This window comes from Chelonoidis abingdonii, chromosome 25 (assembly GCF_003597395.2).
Source record: "Chelonoidis abingdonii isolate Lonesome George chromosome 25, CheloAbing_2.0, whole genome shotgun sequence".
NCBI classification, from domain to species: domain Eukaryota; kingdom Metazoa; phylum Chordata; order Testudines; family Testudinidae; genus Chelonoidis; species Chelonoidis abingdonii.
The window spans coordinates 12,478,276-12,496,549 of record NC_133793.1 but is presented as its reverse complement, the minus strand read 5'-3'; the positions used below and the strand labels follow the sequence as shown (position 1 = coordinate 12,496,549).

The following is an 18,274-nucleotide window of genomic DNA, read 5'->3' as shown; positions in this document are numbered from 1 at the left end:
AGAAACTCGCCCGGTGACCGCCTGCTGGTTCCCCCCAGCCCGCCCCCGAAGCAGCGATTCGCCGCCCGGCTTTGGAAGCGCTTCGCACGGGGAGAGCAGCGGCCCCAGCGCGCCGAGGGTGGCTCCGCCGCAGCTGGTCGGAGGCTGACTTCAGCTGGTGATTGAAAAACCCAGCACTTCTTGGCAACGCTGGGGCGGGGGGTTGGTTCAAATCAAACCTCCTTCTCCCCACAGGGGAGAAACTTCCTGGACAAACTCCGCTGGGTCCGCAGTGAAGCCCCTAGAACTGTGTTGGGGGGCGGGAACACGCACCCACCCAGCCTTGTTGTCACAGACTACGTGCAAACTGCAGCGGGAAGGCAAGTTGCTTCTCTCGGCTCCCCAGGGCCAGTCCCGGAGTGTTTACCCGCAGATTGATCCCGGAGGCAGAACTGGGCTTGGAAGAGAGACCGAGGATCTAGGGAGGCTGATGTAGTGCCTGGCTCGGAGGCTGTTGGAGATTTCGCATCCGAGAACTGCAGTAGAAAGAGACTCTGACTCCCTCCCGCCCTTTGCACAGAAGAAACCACAGGATCAATCTTCATGCAACTTCCCCCTGTGTTAAGGGGTCCAGGAAGGGACAGAGGGAACCGGGCTGCTGAGGCGAAAATCCCAATCTCATGCATTGACCTAAAGGTGGGTTAAGCTCCTGTTCATAAATGTGCATCCTCTGAAGCTAAGAGGTGTGTGACAGGGCTGGGGAAAATGCAACAGTGCCTGCAGCGTTTCATTGCCGCTTGGCCATGTGCCTGGGCGAGACACCCTGGGCCAAAGGCCTGTCCCCATATTCCACAAGGAACAATATCCTGGAACGGCCAATGGTAGGGACTTTGCATGGACAGTCACAGGGGAGCTGGGGTAAGAGGTGGAGGGGGGACAAAGGTGTGTGTTCAAAACGAAGGGGTGGGGAGAGGGATATCTCAGTGGTTTGGGCATTGGCCTGCTAAACCCAGGGTTGTGAATTCAGCCACTTGGGGATTTAGTTGGGGATTGGTCCTGCTTTGAGCAGGAGTTGGCAACCTTTCAGAAATGCTGTGCCGAGTCTTCATTTATTCACTCTAACTTAAGGTTTTGTGTGCCAGTCATACATTTTAACACTTTTAGAAGGTCTCTTTCTATGTCTATAATATATAACTAAACTATTGTTGTATGTAAAGTAAATAAGGTTTTTTGAAATGTTTAAGAAGCTTCATTTAAAATTAAATTAAAATGCAAAGCCCCCCGGGTCGGTGGTCAGGACCCAGGCAGTGTGAGTGCCACTGAAAATCAGCTCGTGTGTCGCCTTCGGCACGCGTGCCATAGCATGCCTACCCCTGGGCTAGATGACCTGCTGAGGTCCCTTCCAACCCTCAGTCCTCTTCTGTGGCCCTGGCTGCACTAGGGAAGAAATCCACCCTCTTTGGTATCTCTTCCCCATCTCCGAACATTCAATAACTTACGAGCCCCATAGAGGAGCTCTTACCTTCCTCTCCCTTATTGCCGGAATTTTCAAAGGCACCCAAGGGACCAAAGTCAATGGCAGCTGAGCACCCAGCCAACTCCTTGAAAATCGCACCCCTGTGTTCTTTTTCTGTGACTTCTTTTTGCTGGATCGCTTGCTAAATATGTTCGTGCGTACATTTCCCTCTCTCTGCAACTCTGAGACCTCTGTGCTGCTTCCAGTGTGTAGGGATTTTTAGAGGAAATGCTGCTATTTGCCCACTTCAGTTAGGTGAAGGAGCTAAACAAAAATCCGGTTCTAAACTCCGTGTGAATATACTGTTCTCTTGAGTTAGGATTGATGTATTGTTTGCATCGTGTTTGTTAAAAAGATGAGCAACGCAGGTATCCTTTCAGAATCTGCCCCGAGAAGTGCAACCTCAGCCCATGTTGCCTTGTTGGGCAGTGGGCCAGAGTAGAGACAACTAGATGAAAAACCCTTTCTAAGAAGCCTGTAATGAGTTATGTGGCCATCTAACTGGCTTGACCTGCCTGTGACAGATTGTAGTTCAGTTCCCAGCCATGGTGATTCGTGTAATTAGCAGAACAAATCTGCCTAAAGCAGGCTTTGTAATTAGCAATCAGCTGGATACTTGTGGACATCTCTGTGTTAGGGGTAATAAGGAAGAGACCCATAAACCCCGGGTGAATTTTCTGCTGGGAACAGTCCAGGAAGGCTAGGTCACTGCTCCCTGGGTATGAAGTTTCCCTATATAGAACCCAGGCTCCTCTCCACTGCCTGCCTTGTCCACAGCTCTGATCTTTCTGGGTCACTCTGCTGGTTGGTTCTTTCCCACTAGTCCCCGCCTGCTCCAGTTTGTCTGTTCCCTTCATCCTGGGCTGAGAGTCTGAGGATGAGAACCCATGAAAATCAGGCCATGAGTGACTGGCGCATGATCCTAGAATGAATCGGTGACTGAACCCAGGAGTCCTGATTTCCCTGTCCCCTGCTCTAACCACCATGCTCCTTCCCAAAGCAAACTCCTTTAGGCTGCTGGCCCTTGCCTGACTTTTACAGTGCAATGATGAGCAAGGGCAGCTCTATGTATTTTGCTGCCCCAAGCACGGCAGTCAGGCGGCTTTCAGCGGCGCGCCTGCGGGAGGTCTGCTGGTAACGCGGATTCGGCAGCGCCTGCGGGAGGTCTGCTGGTAACGCGGATTCGGCGGCATGCCTGCGGGAGGTCTGCTGGTAATGCGGATTTGGCGGCGCGCTTGCAGGAGGTCTGCTGGTAACGCAGATTCGGCAGCGCCTGCGGGAGGTCTGCTGGTAATGCGGATTCAGCGGCTTGCCTGCAGGAGGTCCGCCGGTCCTGCGGCTTTGGCGTATCCACCACCGAATTGCCACCGAAAGGGTGGGACCGGCAGACCTCCTGCAGGCATGCCACCAAAAGCTGCCTGACTGCCACCCTCACGGTGACCGGCAGCTCCCCCCACCCCGCAGCTTGTCACCCCCAGCACGCACTTGGTGTGCTGGTGCCTGGAGCCGCCCCTGATGATGAGCCTGGTAGCTCCTGCAGCTGGCTCTGGTTTGGGTCGTGCAACCTAAAAATGCATCGAAACCAAATAGCCCACTCGGTTGCCAGCCCACCAGCTGGACAGAACAGGTGACTGCTCGGGTCAGCAAAATATTCAGGGACTGGTTAGCGGCTGCAGGGTTGGAGGGAGCTGATGTGTGCGGGAGCCCAGGGCAGCTTCAGTGTCGAGCCCTGCACTGTGCTGCATGAACAACCAGGACCGGCGCCAGGGTTTCTGGTGCCCTAGGCACCGGGCCATTTCGCCGCCCCGTGTGCGGGTCTTGCGGCTCTGGTGGAGCTGCCGCAGGCATGCCTGCGGCAGATCCACCGGAGCCGCGGGACCAGCGGACCGTCTGCAGAAATGCCTGCGGCAGGTCCACCTAACCCATGGGACTAGCGAACAGTCCCCAGAAAAGCCCGCGGCCGGTCCGCCGGAGCCACGGGACCAGTAGACCCTCCGCAGGTACGACTGTGGCAGCTCCACCGGAGCTGCCTGCCGCCCCCCCGGCAAAATGCTGCCCCCCCCCCATAATGCTGGCACCCTAGGCGACTCCCTAAGTCGCCTAAATGAAAGAGCCGGCCCTGTGAACAACACTGATATTTTAGACGCCGAACTCTGATTCTTAGAGCTGCAGGCCCTGTTCCCAACCTGTCGCCTGAAGGGGGATTAGCAAAAACAACAAGGAGTTCTTGTGACACCTTAGAGACTAACAAATTTATTTGGGCATAAGCTTTCGAGGGCTAAAACCCACTTCATCAGCTGCATGAAGTGAAAAACTTCCAACGCATGGGCCTCTCCTGAGTGGGACAGACGGGGGTCACAACCGCTGAAATGACTCAGCAGCAGAATTAGGCCAATGGACTGGCCACTGGGACGCCTGAGTCCTAATCCCAACTCTCTGTGGCTCAGCTTACCTGTCTGTGAAATGGGGATAATGCTTTTCTGTGTCCTAGACTCTGGCAGTTAATGAGTTCATGTTTGCGCTTGTAAAGCCCATTAGATCCTTGTGTGAAAGGCGCTGGAGGAAATCTACTTAACTGTGATTAATTAATAGTCCCCAGTTCGTTTGGAGGCTAATGGGAGTGTCATCACAAGGTGACACTGCATTGGGGTATGCTGATGGCACATGAGCTGCAAATATCGCGATTGTCATGACACACAGACTTTATCCTGAGGGAGGAAGCCAAGAAAGTGGCAGCCCTAGGGATGATAATGGGCAGTGAGCAATTAAACAGGCTTTGTTTCTGCGGAGAAAAAGCCATAAAGACCCCCCTCCTTATTCCCCGCTTTGTCCATTTTATTTCCCTCTGGGCTTGGCAGCTGAACTCTTTATCCCCAGGAAGAAATGGAAGTGGGCTAAAGCTGATGGAAAAGGGGCGAGGGCAGTAGCTGTGACGGGGGCAAAAGCCAAGGGGGCAGAGGCATTATTTAGGGCAAGGAGGCCTCGCTGAGATTAGCAGGGGAAATTGAGCAAAGGAAAATCTAGGTTGGATACCAGCCAAAACACCTGCTCAGTGCTGCAGAAGACTCTAACCCGTTGCCGGAGCTGGACTAGACGAAGCTCTGGGAAGTACAGAGCGCAGGGAGAAAGCCAGCAGGAGTTCTGGGGGGTCTCTTCTCTTCCTAACTTCTCAGCTAAAAGACTCGCTAGAGATGAGTGGAAAGATCCACACAAGCTTCTGTGGCTAGTAACCCTTACTCACGGGAGCAGCGCTGCTGAAGCCAGTGAGTGGGGCTACTCAGCGGAGCAAAGAACAAGCGTGAGATCACATCTCGGCTGATTCCCGAGTCTCCCAGCAGCCCGGCGTTCTTGTCACGTTCCTTCTCCCTAGCTCTAGGGGCCCAGAAATAGAAGCCCACGTCCGATTTCACCAGTTTCTATTTTCTTCACTTTCTCCTGCAGCTTCCACTGCAGCCTTGATCCCCTTACACGCTCTCAGCGGCTCACCAAGCTACCTGCCAGCTCTCCCGGCCCCTCTCATGCCCAGCCTTCGCCCCTGCTCGCCCGGCTTCCAGGACGGCCTTGATCCCCTCACGCGCTCTCAGCGGCTCACCACGCTACCTGCCCGCTCTCCCGGCCCCTCTCATGCCCGGCCTTCACCCCTGCTCACCTATCCTCTCCAGGCCCGTGGGCGCTTCCTCCGAGCAGAGAGGTTGCTCTGAGCCTTCCAGCTCTGCTCCCTGCCTGGGCGTTGCAGTGTAATGGAGGCCTCTGCTGCTCACCGTTGACTTTGAGTCTCACACCAGGGGTGTTCCTGGGGGACTCGAACATGGCTCTGAGATGGGGGATGGCGTGACCCCACTTCCCTGCCAGCTCCCCCTGCCCTTCCTGCTGATTCCTTCCTCCAGCTCGGGTGCCATCTCTATACTCCCTGCTGCCAGGACGTGCCCAGAGTCCCTAAATGCTGCCAGGGATTGTCCATTTGCAGTCCAGTGGGGGGTCCCTTCGCCCTCTTCCCAAGCAGCCTTGCCCGTTCCGCCCCTTGCCCCGGCAGCAGGCTCTGGGTGCTAGCCTGGTGCTGGCCCGTTCTCAAAGGCCTTTCAATGGGGAAGCCTGGCAGCTGCCTCAAGACTGTATCTGCCCAGAGGGCGTGGTGGCAGCACCGGGGCTGCTTCTATGTTCTGGCAGAGCTACTGGCATTTCTTGCTGGGCACTGGTCCCTCAGAAGCAGAAAGAGGCAGCCCATCCCTCCCACCCCACCCTGGTGCATGGCAGAACAGCGGTCACGCCCTCCCGGGACAGCCTTTTCGTGCGTCACCTTATTCTTGATGACTTTATGGTTGAAGGGCTGGCAGCCCTGGGGCTGAAATGCTCCCGTGAGCCCCAGACCAGGGGAGGTTTCCTCACGCACTGTGTACTCAGTTCCCATTTGAAGTGATCACCCGGCACGGGGAGCGGGGGGCCCTTGGCTTCTCTGTGGAGATGCCTAATTCCTGCCAACTCTGCTGAGGTTCTTGTGATGTGAACGCCGGTGCACTGGGCGCTGACCTGAGCCCTCTGATTCATTTCACACCAGCGGCCACCCCTCCGGGGGGAGCTAAGTGTTCTTGGTCATTATGGGCCCAGTCCGGACCCACGCCCATCACAGAACCCACCATCGCAGTTAGCGCTAAGCGACCCCTGTTGGCCAACTCCTTGGTGCAGCCACGGCCTGACTGGGCCATGGAGGGGGAACTCAGCTCCCAGACGTGGTCCCCTTGACGTTGGGCATCCTGGCTGAACTCTGCCACTGCCCCTGCTCTTCTTCCCGGGAGGAGCGAGCAGCCTCCAACCTCCCAGGGCTCCGAGTCCAACAATTCCGATATTAAAGGGGAGACTGACCAGGGGATCAAAGCAAAGCTAAGGATGGAGGAAGGGGGCAGCGTGGCTCTTGCACCTGGCAGAGGGCTCTGGGTGCGTCTCCTCTTGCCCCCTGGGCGTGGGTGGCGCTGGAAGGTTACACTGAAAGAGAGTTATTTTTAACCATCATGTCTTGGCACAGACTGTAATTATGATTCCCCTTCTCCTTGCGTGGTGGGAGGTGACTCTGGGGATGATTGTTCCAGCAGGAGCAGCGCTGCCTGGCCCCTCCCGGCAGTCGTGTCTTAGATGCTTTGCCCACCCGGGGATGAGTGGGTGACAGCACAGTGGTGGAGGGATCTCTGCCGCTGCGTGGGGGCTGGGGCACGCGGGGCTTCCAGGGCGGGGTGAGTGCTGGAGTTTTTGCTGCCTGGCGTCGCTGGTGGGGACTGTCACCGGCTCCTCTCCCAGAGGTGTTGGCAGAGGGGAGCTCAGCTCTTGCTCCCATGATGCAGCCTTGAGCTGCAAGGATCCCATCACCTCCATTGACACTGATGAGGCGCGGATCGGGCCCCAGGTGAGACCCAATGTGGTGGCACCTTCTCCCTCTGCTTGTCTTGGGAAGACAAGGGTTTACTTGTGCTCTGGAGTCTGGAGCTGTCCTGCCTGCCCAGCTAATGGGGCTGGAAGGGCGCCATCCACAACAGACCAGTTCTCTTGAGTCACATGCATTCGTTCCAGTCAAAGGGGATGATCATTGTAGCATTTGTTAACTCAGGGCTCGGCACTCCCACCACACGCTGCAACGGCCGCGCACTGCACAGCCTCACCCTGCTTGGCCCAGAGCACAAAGCAGATTGTGGGTGACGTGCCTAAAGCCACAGACAAGGACAATGGCAGAGCCGGGAATTGAACTCTGGCACTCGGTGCTAATGAGGCCTGAACGGGAACTGGAGCCAGAATAGTGATAAACCACTTTGCTGAACGCTGTCTCCTTGCCTTGCCCGGGCCAGGCTGTTGCACAGCGGAGTTGCAAAGGGAGATTTAGACACCCATTTCTAGAGATCAGGCTCTGAGCTGTGCGTGGGCACGGCCGGGCAGCTAACTCACTCCTCTCAATCTCTCATGCTATCTTTCTTCTGAGACCTCACTCCTCCAGATCCCATCTCCTCTTCTCGTCTCCCTCCCCTCCAAACCTCTAGCCATTTGTTCTCCTGCTTGCCCAGCCTGACACAGCAATTTTAGCTCATACAAGTTTGTGCCCTCAGTACTGTAACCCCCCAAAGTTCACAAAGCAAGAGTCCCCCCCAAAAAAACCACACTATTTTCAAAACTAATAATGAATGTGGGGTGGCTTTTTATTTGCCATGTGTGTTTTTGAGCCTTTAAAATGCACTCAGGTCACTTCTTCCACTATCACAATTGCTCATGCAATCAGTCCTCTCCAGGAGCTGCCTGCGGCTTTAAGCAAAACATCAGATATGGTGAGAGCTGGCAATGCTGAGAACCCAAGTTGCAAGTGGGCCTGAGACTGCCACGCTGGGCATATGGGAGGATGTGGCAATTGGCTTGCAAGGAAGGGGTCCCCACAGTGGTATTGGGCTTTGTCCCCAGAAAGAGTGTGAGCATCTGGTTGCCAGAGGGCCCCTAGATCGGGTCCGTTCCACGTAGAGCATCAGAACCAGGAATATCTTTCTCCCCTTCGCAAGGAAGGCAGAGGTTCAGGCTTCCTGTCCTGTAGCATTCTCTGGAGATACCGACGTTCCTTGGGCATCTCTCGCTGTCCAGGAGCGAGCAACTGTTTTTCCTGCAGTACGTTAAAGAGCGGCTCAAGCAGGCTACTTTGGAAAGCACGTCTCACAGGGACACTGAGGGGATTTGCTGTGCGGACAGTCAAGAGGCTTGCTGGGGGAGTGCATAGATCGAGGACTAGAGATACTCTGGTACAGTAACAGAGTATCCCATCTGGGCTTCAGGGCGTGGGCACGGGAGAAAGCTGCCAGCATGCCGGAGTATGGCAGATTAGCCAAGGCTGTTCTAACGGGGTTCCTCTGAAAACTCCCTTCTGGAGCCTGTGACAGTTCCGATGTTTCGGGGATGCAGGAGCTGCAAAGTAGAGAAACTGCGGAATCTGCTTCAATGGCTTCTTATGGTGCTGCAGCCAAGGAGGGAGACAGCTGCACAGAGCAAACAAGCTTGCACATGAGCGGCACTTCGCTGGAAATGTAACAGACCCTGTTCTTGAAGAACCAGCTGAGTGTGGGAGTGGCACGGCCCAGCGCTTGGCCCGTGTAGTCTGGATGGTTTTGGAAGGGGGCCAGGAGACTATATCTTGCTCAAGGAAAGTTTTGCTTCATATCTGCCTGTTCGGTGCAATCTCATCCATTCCAAAGGAAAACCCCTCTCTTTTGCGAAGCAGTGTTACGAGCCCCAGGGGTGAACTGCAGTGAAAGGAAGGGACTCACCCCTGCCCTTGCTTCTGTTTGGAACTTTAACCAGGGGTTCCCCAGAGCCTCCTTTCACCCAGCAGCAAGCCTGGATCCAGGAGCTGGCACAGCCACTCGCCTGACTGCGCCTTCAGAAGTGCCGAGGAAAACTGGAACTGCCCTTCCCCAGCAAGTGGGGATTGGATTCCCCAGGTCCTCGGCCAGGTCACTCACCGAAAGGTGTCGTGTTTGGAGCGGAAGGTTGTCTTAAATGCTGCCAGCAGGACTGAGGCTCTTTCTGGGTGGTGGGGGGGGGGAAGTCTTATGATAATACCCAACTCTTGTCATCAGTAGATTTCAAAGCCCTTTACAAAGGTCATCAGTATTGTTATCCCCATTTTATAGATGGGGAAACTGAGGTACAGAAAGGGACAGTGACTTGCCCCAGGTCACCTGTAGGCCACAGGTAAAGCCAGGAATAGAAGCCACATTTCCTAACTCCTGGTCCAGTGCACTAGCCACTAGGCAACACTGTCTCCTTCTTTGTGTCTCTCCTACTTGTGGGTAACGCATAGGAGAGAGGTACGGGGATCTGGGCTCCTTTCCCAGCACTACTGCTGACTTACTGGGGGCCTCGGTTGAGTCTGTTTCCCCATCTGTAAAACATGGCTCAGGATACTGTCCTGGCTCATGAGGTGAGCTTGTGGGACGCTTCGGGCTCACAGGATGGACGGTGCTGTGGAAGAGTAGCATCTCCTTCCAGCATGTTGGGCTCGTTCTATACCGCCGAGCAGGCCAGGGGGCTGCTGCCAAAGCTAACATGCCTTTGTGTAAAGCTTTGTAAACCCAGGCCTGTGGTGCTGGGCCTGCCACGAGGAATACTCCTAGCCACAGCCAGGGGTGCTGGGAAGAGAATAGTGCAGCGGATCTGCAGAGAGGCTTTTCCCAACAGTCACATGCTTCATGCCAAGTTTGCTTTTGACAAGTCCTCCAAGGTTTATCTTAAAATTTTAGGCAAGCTTGGGGTGGGGGGGCTAGTGGGATTGGGGGTGGGGAGCCATCAACCTGGCTATGTGATGGGGGATTAGAGAAATAGTTCTGATTTTTAATGAAAGGCTCATTGCAGGGATTGGAAGCTTAACTTCCAAACTGCTGGTCAACGAGCTGAGCTGTTGCCTTGCTCTATAGCGCTAATTCCATTTCTGTAGCATCTTTCTTCCCATGGGACCCCCAAATCCTTCCCAAACTGCAGACATTCAGATCTGCTGAAATGCAGCCACCTCTGGGGTTGGCAGGCGGCATCCAATAAGCTGCACAGCAAACTGCACTTCAGGAGAGATGGGGCATCTTTCATCAGTGACACGGGGGCAAACTCCCCTCTTTTACAGGGAGTGCAGTAGGGTCTCAAATGCCCACACAGAACAGAGAGGGCTTCAGTCTCTCTATCCATGTAGTGAGGTTTTGTGCTCCTGCTAAAATATCAAATTAATCAAGTAACTCGCGTGGCAGTATCTGGGAGTTTTAGAATCTGATGGTAACGCTGGATTTTTTAAAAAAGAAGATTATGTAACCCTTGGGGATTCTATCAATAAAAATAATGTTGCTGAACTCTGGGAACAGCCTCTCTAGCGAGGAATATTAAATGCTCCAACTTTTAAAAATCATGCCGCTTTGTGCTGATACCATCTATGCGCAGGAGAGGGCATTCAGGGAGGGCATTGTGGGCGGGGGAGAATGTCACGTGAAGAAATTTGGGGGCAGGGTGGGTTGTTTCTTGCTGGTCTGTTGAAATGCCACATGCAGTGATCATTTGCAGGACAAACAGCCTTTTGGGGATCAGAGGATAAAATGATGGAGACTGTTCTGGGAGGCCAACCAAACCGGAGCACCCCTTTAAACGCAACACACCCTCTTCTGATCAGCACTCACCCACCCCATCACGGAGAGCTTTGGAGCACTGCATTGCAGAACTCGCCTCCCTGCTTGGCCGCCTGGTTGGAGGGCTGTGCGGAAAAGCCAAAGACCGAGCGGATCATGGAGAATCAACTCCCCGGCCGCCTGGACAACCAGCACCTCCTGCTCAGAGTGGAGGCACAGTCGTGTTGCTGGGACAAAAGCTCACAGGGTCTGTGTGGTCCTAGGCTGGAGATGACCAGAGGCCAGCTGGCTTCTCTTGCCAGCACTAGATGCACCCTGGAAGGCCACTAGCTTACTAACCCTTTACTTACCCTAGCTGCTAGCACCATCCATTCAGTGTGCGCAGCATGACAGACGCCGCAGGCCTGATCCAACGCCCATGAATTCAGCAGGCTTCGAATCAGGTCTTGCGTGAGGAAACCAAAAGGTAAGTAGCAGATCGTGGGTCAGAGGAGCAGAGGGCATAGCAGCAGAGCCGGACACATCAAACCACAATTGTCATCTTTATTTTTAACAGCTTCGGCTTTGCGAGTGGGCACTTTTGACGCAGGTCATTGCCAGTAATGAAGGGTGGGAATAACAGCCGATCTGTGTGGGACACAGGTAAACTTAAGTCCGACTGACGGATGACCCTTGGAATGAGGGGCAATTGGGTGAGATGCTTGTTAGTCCCCAAGCAATTATAGGCAGTTGCCTTGAAAAGCAGCTGGGTCTCTGCTTCGCCAGGGCTTAGGGGAAGCAAAATGAGATAGGAAGGGAATCAGGTTTAAAGAGACACAGCCAAAAATAGAACCAGCCCATTGTGTGTTTTAATGGTAAGACTGTGTGTGAAATTTACAAGAATCCTCTTCCCTGCAACTGCCAGCAATGGATTGCGCTCTGGGGAGTGGATTTCACTCAACCCTACAACAGCCAAAGTCTGCAGCAGCATCAAAGAGGCTTTGCAAAATGCACGGAGTTTGGAGTTGTCAGCAGGACGTTTCCAAGTTTTAATGTAGCTTTTTAAAGGTAGGTCAAATCTAAGATTGTAATTGAGGTTAGTTGCTCTCCACAGAGGGCTGGAGACAACGCAATATAAACAACAGCACACTGAGGAGAAGCAAACGTAATCCTAGGATATTAGGGAAGATTTAAAATGCCGGGTAACTTCATTTGGTAGCAGATGGTTTTAAGGGAGAAAATCTCGCTCAGTTTGGGGCTGACTCCATCACTTTAGGTGACTGTTAAGGCAACCTTTATAATGCCTTTCCCCATGAGATGAAGGCTTTAGCAGTATGTTTCAGATTTAAAATCTCACTCATCAGTAGGCTGTGGGTTTTGTCGAGTTTTTTCCCTTTAAATCTCCCTCATTCAAATTGTCACAGCTTGACAGCCCTGTGCCAGGAACACACCGTCATCATGAAGCTTGTATATTTAATTTCTTCTCTCTGATACTAATAATGCCTTAAGATGATTAAAATTGGAAGAACTTTAGCATCTCATTTGCTTTCCATTGGTTATGCTGTTTGCTGGCTTTTTGCACTTTGCTCAAATTAGGCAGTGAAATTAGGCAGGTTGTTTTCCTTCCTTCTTTTCTTGTGTGTGTTTTTAGTTTCTAATCAATTTTACTTTCTGGCTGTGGTGCGCGAATCTCCATCCTGTTGTGACTGGGTTCCCAGTTCCACAGGGGAAGGCTGCGAGCTGGTCTGCGCTCTGTCAACAGTTGGGATTTAGAGGCATGGTTACTTCAACGGGTTTTGAGGAACACAATTCAGACTGCAGTAATTTTGCTGTCTCAGCACAGCGCGTCCACATCTACGCACTGCGTGCTTGTTTCGGTTCATTGTGGGAGAAGCTGGGCTTTCGGCAGGGGATAGAGTGCCCGGAAGTCATGCAAACAGAGGGAGAAAGGAGAGCTGGCCAAGTCAGTCATACGGGCACTGTTGGGGGGTCCTGTCCGTGTCACATAAATACATTCCAGCCTAGTTACAGGAAAGGAGTTGCGTGCCAGCCTAGTCCTCTGACAGGAGCAAAATGCTGTTAGTTGCCAAGTTGGTGTGTGGACACAAACTTCCTTAGTGCCAACCGATGTTGGCAGCTGGTAAGCTGGAATGTGGCCGCAGGGTTATTTTTAAACCTGACTTCAATCCACAACATGGGGAGAAATTATTCTCCGCATGTTCGATCTGAAACCCCTTGTTTTTGCAAAATCTGGTCATCCATGGCTCAGTCAGTGTTTGTTCGCTAACCCAGCAGCCTGCTCCCAGCCACTGTCCTAACGTCCCGACAAGCCGGGGTAAGGATCTGCCTGGGGGGTAAGCAGCTGGTTCAGTCAGCTCTAGAACTGACCTAGAAAACAGGCTGTGCTCCTGCGTATTTAACAAAGACTTACTGAGTAACGCGCATGCTGTACCTCTGTGGGAGAAAAGCCACTCAGACATGGCTAACCATTCTGTGCGTGCCAAGTACAGCCAGCCCATGTCTCTGCTCTATGCTGAGGCGAATGTCTCGGTGTTGCTGTAGAAGGGTGTTTTTCTTGCACATGTGGTACCTTTGGAGTATATTGGCAGTTGCCCTTCTGGCCCCTACTGCACATATCAATAGAAATATACTGTCCGTATGACAGGTTTCAGAGTCACAGCCGTGTTAGTCTGTATCCGCAAAAAGAACAGGAGTGCTTGTCACACCTTAGAGACTAACACTGTCCATATGTTTGTTTATCTTCTTACTTTCTCAGTAGCTTAGCAGACAAATGCTATGCTTCATATGCAAGTGATCCAGGTTCAAATCCTGCCTGCCTCAGAAGAGGTGAATGTTCTCCCCTAGAAAAATGAACTAGGAGTATTTGTGGCACCTTAGAGACTAACAAATTTATTTATTTGAGCATAAATTTGTTAGTCTCTAAGGTGCCACAAGTACTCCTCGTTCTTTTTGCTGATACAGACTAACACGGCCACCACTCTGAAACCATTCTCTCCTAGGTCACATGAGATCAGTGGTTCTTAACCTTTACTGCAGCCTGCACCCCTTTGGTTCTCAAGATATATTCTCGCACCCCTTATCAAAAATCCTTGAAGTCGGTCAGTTCTTTAAAACTAGCTAATTTTTTTTGTTTGTATATTACAGTAATCGTTAAAAATATATAATGTTAATAAACACACAGATTTGAAGAAACAAAGTGGTTGTACTTACATGCCTGTGCTTCATTTGTGTTTTTGATGATTTACGTTCTAAAACATCTGGCAGAGAGGGCATCTCACACCCCCAGGAGGTGCGTGCACCCCAGGTTGAGAACCACCGCACTAGATGATCTAATAATCCCTCCTGGCCTGACATTCTATGACTCTCTTATGTTTCATTGAATGCAAGGGGTTTTGTAACAAGCAATCCCTGAAGTTCTAGGAGCCCAAACACAACAGCGGGAGCTAATGCAGGGCCCCTGAGGAAATGCACTTGACTACGAGCGAAAAGCGAACCGGCTAGTTGAGCTCCACTTCCCAAGCTGAGCAAAGAACCAGAGGTAAATGGCAGAAAGATCTGTGAGACTGACTCTCCCGTCCTTTCAGTTCTCCTACCACTGACCCTGTAATACGAAAAGGGCTTTTTCTCTCACCCACTGGTGGGGTCTGTGAAGCTCTCTCGTGGCGTTAGTGGCAAGAGTTGTTTTAAGTGTGGCCACAAACCAGACCCCCCGGATTTGCGCTGATCTGCTACCTGTGCCTCTTTCAAGGGACACGGCTTAGTTTGACAAAGCTCTTGCTGTCAGTCTTGTGACCAGGACCGGCTCCAGGCAGCAGCGAAGGAAGCAGGTGCTTGGGGCGGCCCATGGAAAGGGACAGCATGTCCGGGTCTTTGGCAGCAATTCGGCGGCGGGTCCCTCAGTGCCTCTGGGAGCAAAGGACCCGGCACCAAATTGCCGCTGAAGAATGAAGCAGCGCGGCAGAGCTGCCGCCGAAGTACCGCCGATCTTGGCTTTATCTTTTTTTTTTTTTTTTTACTCCCACTTCGCAGCTTGGGGCAGCAAAAAAGCTGGAGCCGGCCCTGCCTGTGATGCTGCAGGGGAAAAATGAGCCCAGATTCTGCCCGGCTTCCCGCGTCCTTACTAGAGCTGCAGGCTGAGTCTGTAATGGGAAGGTCATTCCCGTTAACAATGGCCACTCGTGAGTTATGGACATTTACAGCTTGGTGAACAGACCCCCTGGCTCTTCGGCAGTCCATAAGAATAATGTTAATGCTGATGGTTTAAAAAAACAATTTGTTTTGAGTAGGAAACTGAGCAGATTGGAGAATAAATGTGATGCTCCCAAGATCCTCTGCTGCTTTGTTTTGTTTTAATGGAGATATTTTTCTTGTGGCCTGAAGACTGGCTCTGTTGCTAAGGCCCTGGGCTGGGAGTTGGGAGACCTGGGTTTTGTTGCACACAGACTTGCCATCCCTGCTCTGTGCCTCAGTTTCCCCAGCTGTAAAATGGGGTGGGATAACGAGACCAACCACCTAGAGATCTTATGAGGCTAAGCTAATACGTGTAAGATCCTTCGACATCCCTGCCTAGAAGGTGCCAGAGAAATGGAAAGCACAGGGTGAAAACCTGAGTCCTTACTCACCACGATTTCAGTGTGAACGTTGTCGGAGCAAGGGCTGTTTATTTGTCCTGTCAGTAATTGGCCCAACAAATCTTGCACATGCCTGCGCTGCTTTGACGTGCCTAGGGAGCTATTTCTACCTGCACAGACAGGCATTCATGCTTGCAGTCTCCCTTTCATTTGCAGGGTTGTTCGGGGCAGGGACCATTGTTTTCTTCCGCTATACATGCAATTGACCTTACTAATTCATCAGGCAGCTGTGCATTGCTTTGTGTGGGCATGGGCTAAGCGCGTGTGTTTGAAAGACACCACCCAGTCTAGCTTCTGAGTGGGAAGGAGAGAAATGCCTGTAGGAGGATGTAGGCAGGAGGCAGAGAAAGGAAGGGGAAGGCCTGTTGCATGAGCCACCATGTCCCAGCTCCTCGGTTGTGAGCCCTTCGTCTCCGCTGTCTGCTAGTGATGCCTTCTGTTCATCTCTTTTCTCCCCCACTCTCTAGAGAAACCCGACAAGGAGGATGCCATGACAGCCGGCAGTGCCGAAGCCAGCAGAGCCATGAGAAATCAGGATCCTCTGGAGAAGAAGCCCCTGGGACCTGCCCCTCCTCCACAGAGGCACAGACGTAGGTTGAGGCGCAAGCTGCCGACCGAGGGGGCCGTGAAGGGACAGCTCCGGATGCGCTCACCTTCCGGGGCCTTTGTGATGGTGGGTGTCTTTGTCGTCTTGGTCGGCATGACAATTGCCGTGGTGGGCTACTGGCCTCACCGGGGCCCACATGCAGCCGGGCCTGGGGCCAGGCCAGGTAACTCCAGCGGCATGGGGGACATGAAGAAGGAAGTGAAGGGCTCAGCCCAGGGCCGCTACTTCCCTCACAGTGAGAAGCTGAAGCTGATTGGCCCCGTCATCATGGGCTTCGGCCTCTTCATTGTCATCTGCGCCAACACCATGCTGTACGAGAACAGGGACATGGAGACCCGCCTGTTGATGCAGAAAGGCCTCTACTCCATGACCCTGGGCCTCCCCCAGGACTGCAGCCAGGAGGACAAGTACTGCCAGAGGAGGACTAGCTTGTCCCTCCTCAAGGCCAATGCTGACTGTGTCGAGGGCTGTTACGAGGTGGATCTCTCCTCCAGCGGCTTCCAATCCTGTTCCAGTCCCAGGAACAAATGGGCTGACTGCTACAGGCACAACAGGCTCCAGACAACGGCCCAGCTGCTCCATCACAAGGGGGTTTCCCCCTCCTTGTCCCTTCTCAGTGTCCGCTCAGACTCTGGCAACTCCATGGAGGGGAACCTCAATCTGTCCTTCACCCGCGGGGCAGAGTCGGTAATTTCCTTGGCTGCCACTGCCCGGTCACTTCCCGTCATCAAGGTGAACAACTGCCTCATTGAGAAGCCATCTGCATCTCCAGGGGCGGGTGACGACCGGGAGATCAGCCTGGCAGAGGCTCCGGATGAGGCACCGCGGCTCTCATGGACTCTCCCACCCAGCGGCAGCAGCATCTTCCCCAGAGGAGATGACCTCCAGGGTGGCCATGTCGTTATTAGCATAGACAACGGGCCTCCGTCCGTTGCTGCGGTGAGCGAGACGTACCTGGACCCAGAAGGCGCCGAGAACGAGTTCAGCTCAGATGTGCAGCTCCACAATCCGGGTCACTCCAAGTCGCTGGACCTGGGCAGGCCAGGCGTGCGGCTGGTGATGCCTATCAAAGACCAGAAGAACAGGAGTTGGCCTAGACTTGACCACATCAGCTTGGTGGGCTACGCCAAACTGGAAAGCACGGGCGAGTCCTCCGACAGGCTATTGGAGCAGACAGATCAGCAGGGCAGGGACGAGCCCAGCCCCAGAGCCCAGGCAGTGGGAACAGAGATGGGTTCAAGGGTCTGACTTGGCAGGGGATGGGTGACGCGGCCAGGACGCCCTCCCATCTTTTCATTGCCTTGCCTGGGGGGCTGCCGAGTGTGCTGTTCTTTTAAGCAGATGTTCCAGTGTTGGGGAGAGGTCAGTGCTGCTGACTGAGCCCAGAACACGCCTGCTGCTCCTTAGGGGAGACTCTTCAAGGGATAGTCGTCTCCTCCCCAGAGGCACCTGGTGCTGAGGTGTCGCTCAATTTCTCAGTGGGTGGCCTCAGCCTTGCCTTACGACCCCTTCTCCCCGAGCCATGTGTGGAATCTGGGCTTAGACAAGTACCCCTGAAAGGGGAGGCAGGGTGGGGATCCCTACTACTAAGCCGCAGGGGCCCGTTTCATCATTGTTAGCTGGAAGGGCCGCAGCAGCGGGTGGATGAGGGGCCCCCCCGCCGCCCCACTCCACTAAGCAATTCACTTAGGCTACCAGGGTTATTAAATGTCCTCTCACCACCACCGAGGTGCTGAGTCAGTCATTTTGCCTGATATTTCGGCATCTGTCTTTGCAAAGCTTGCTGTCACGGGTTGCCCCCCTTCAGGATGCCACTTGATAGACTGATGGGGGAGGAAGGGACAGCTCAGCGGTTTGAGCACTGGCCTGCTAAACCCAGGGTTGTGAGCTCAATCCTTGAGGGGTCATTTGGGGATTTAGTTGGGGATTGGTCCTGCTTTGAGCAAGGGGTTGGACTAGGTCCCTTCCAACTCTGAGATTCTATGATACCACTGAGCCCACCTGTTCTGCCAGCCTGGGCTCCTTTAACCTGTCTTGTTGAGTCAGGCTCTTAAGCCTCCTCCAGCACAGACACAGGCAGGCCCACACCCAGCTGCAGAACAGCACAGACACAGAGATCAGCCTTGGGAAGACTCAGCTAATGGGACTTGCCCCAGCACTCAGGTGCCCACCTCCCATGGAGTGCAGACCCAAAGGTTTATTGTCTTGCGCTGTATAGAAGAATCTGCGCAGTGCAAGCTCATCAAAATTCACCCTCTTCCTCAACATGAAGAGAAATATATACCCCCTTGTGCCCCCCCAGTTAGAAATTGCACAAACTGGGTTTAATAATAAACAAAATATATTTATTAACTATAAGAGGTAGTAGATTTTAAGTGCTTATCAGGGTTAGTAAACAGAACAAAGCAAATAAAACAAA

At 53.2% G+C, this 18,274-nt stretch overlaps 1 protein-coding gene across 1 annotated transcript; it reads left to right on the top strand.

Moving 5' to 3' along the window:
• The first annotated feature begins 311 nt into the window (after positions 1 to 311).
• On the top strand, positions 312 to 17,869 carry TMEM200B (transmembrane protein 200B). Its single transcript, XM_032802975.2, has 2 exons — positions 312 to 675; positions 15,716 to 17,869. The coding sequence occupies exon 2, from the start codon at positions 15,739 to 15,741 to the stop codon at positions 17,101 to 17,103; it is 1,365 nt and encodes a 454-aa protein (XP_032658866.1). The 5' UTR covers positions 312 to 675; positions 15,716 to 15,738; the 3' UTR covers positions 17,104 to 17,869.
• The last annotated feature ends 405 nt before the right edge of the window (positions 17,870 to 18,274 follow it).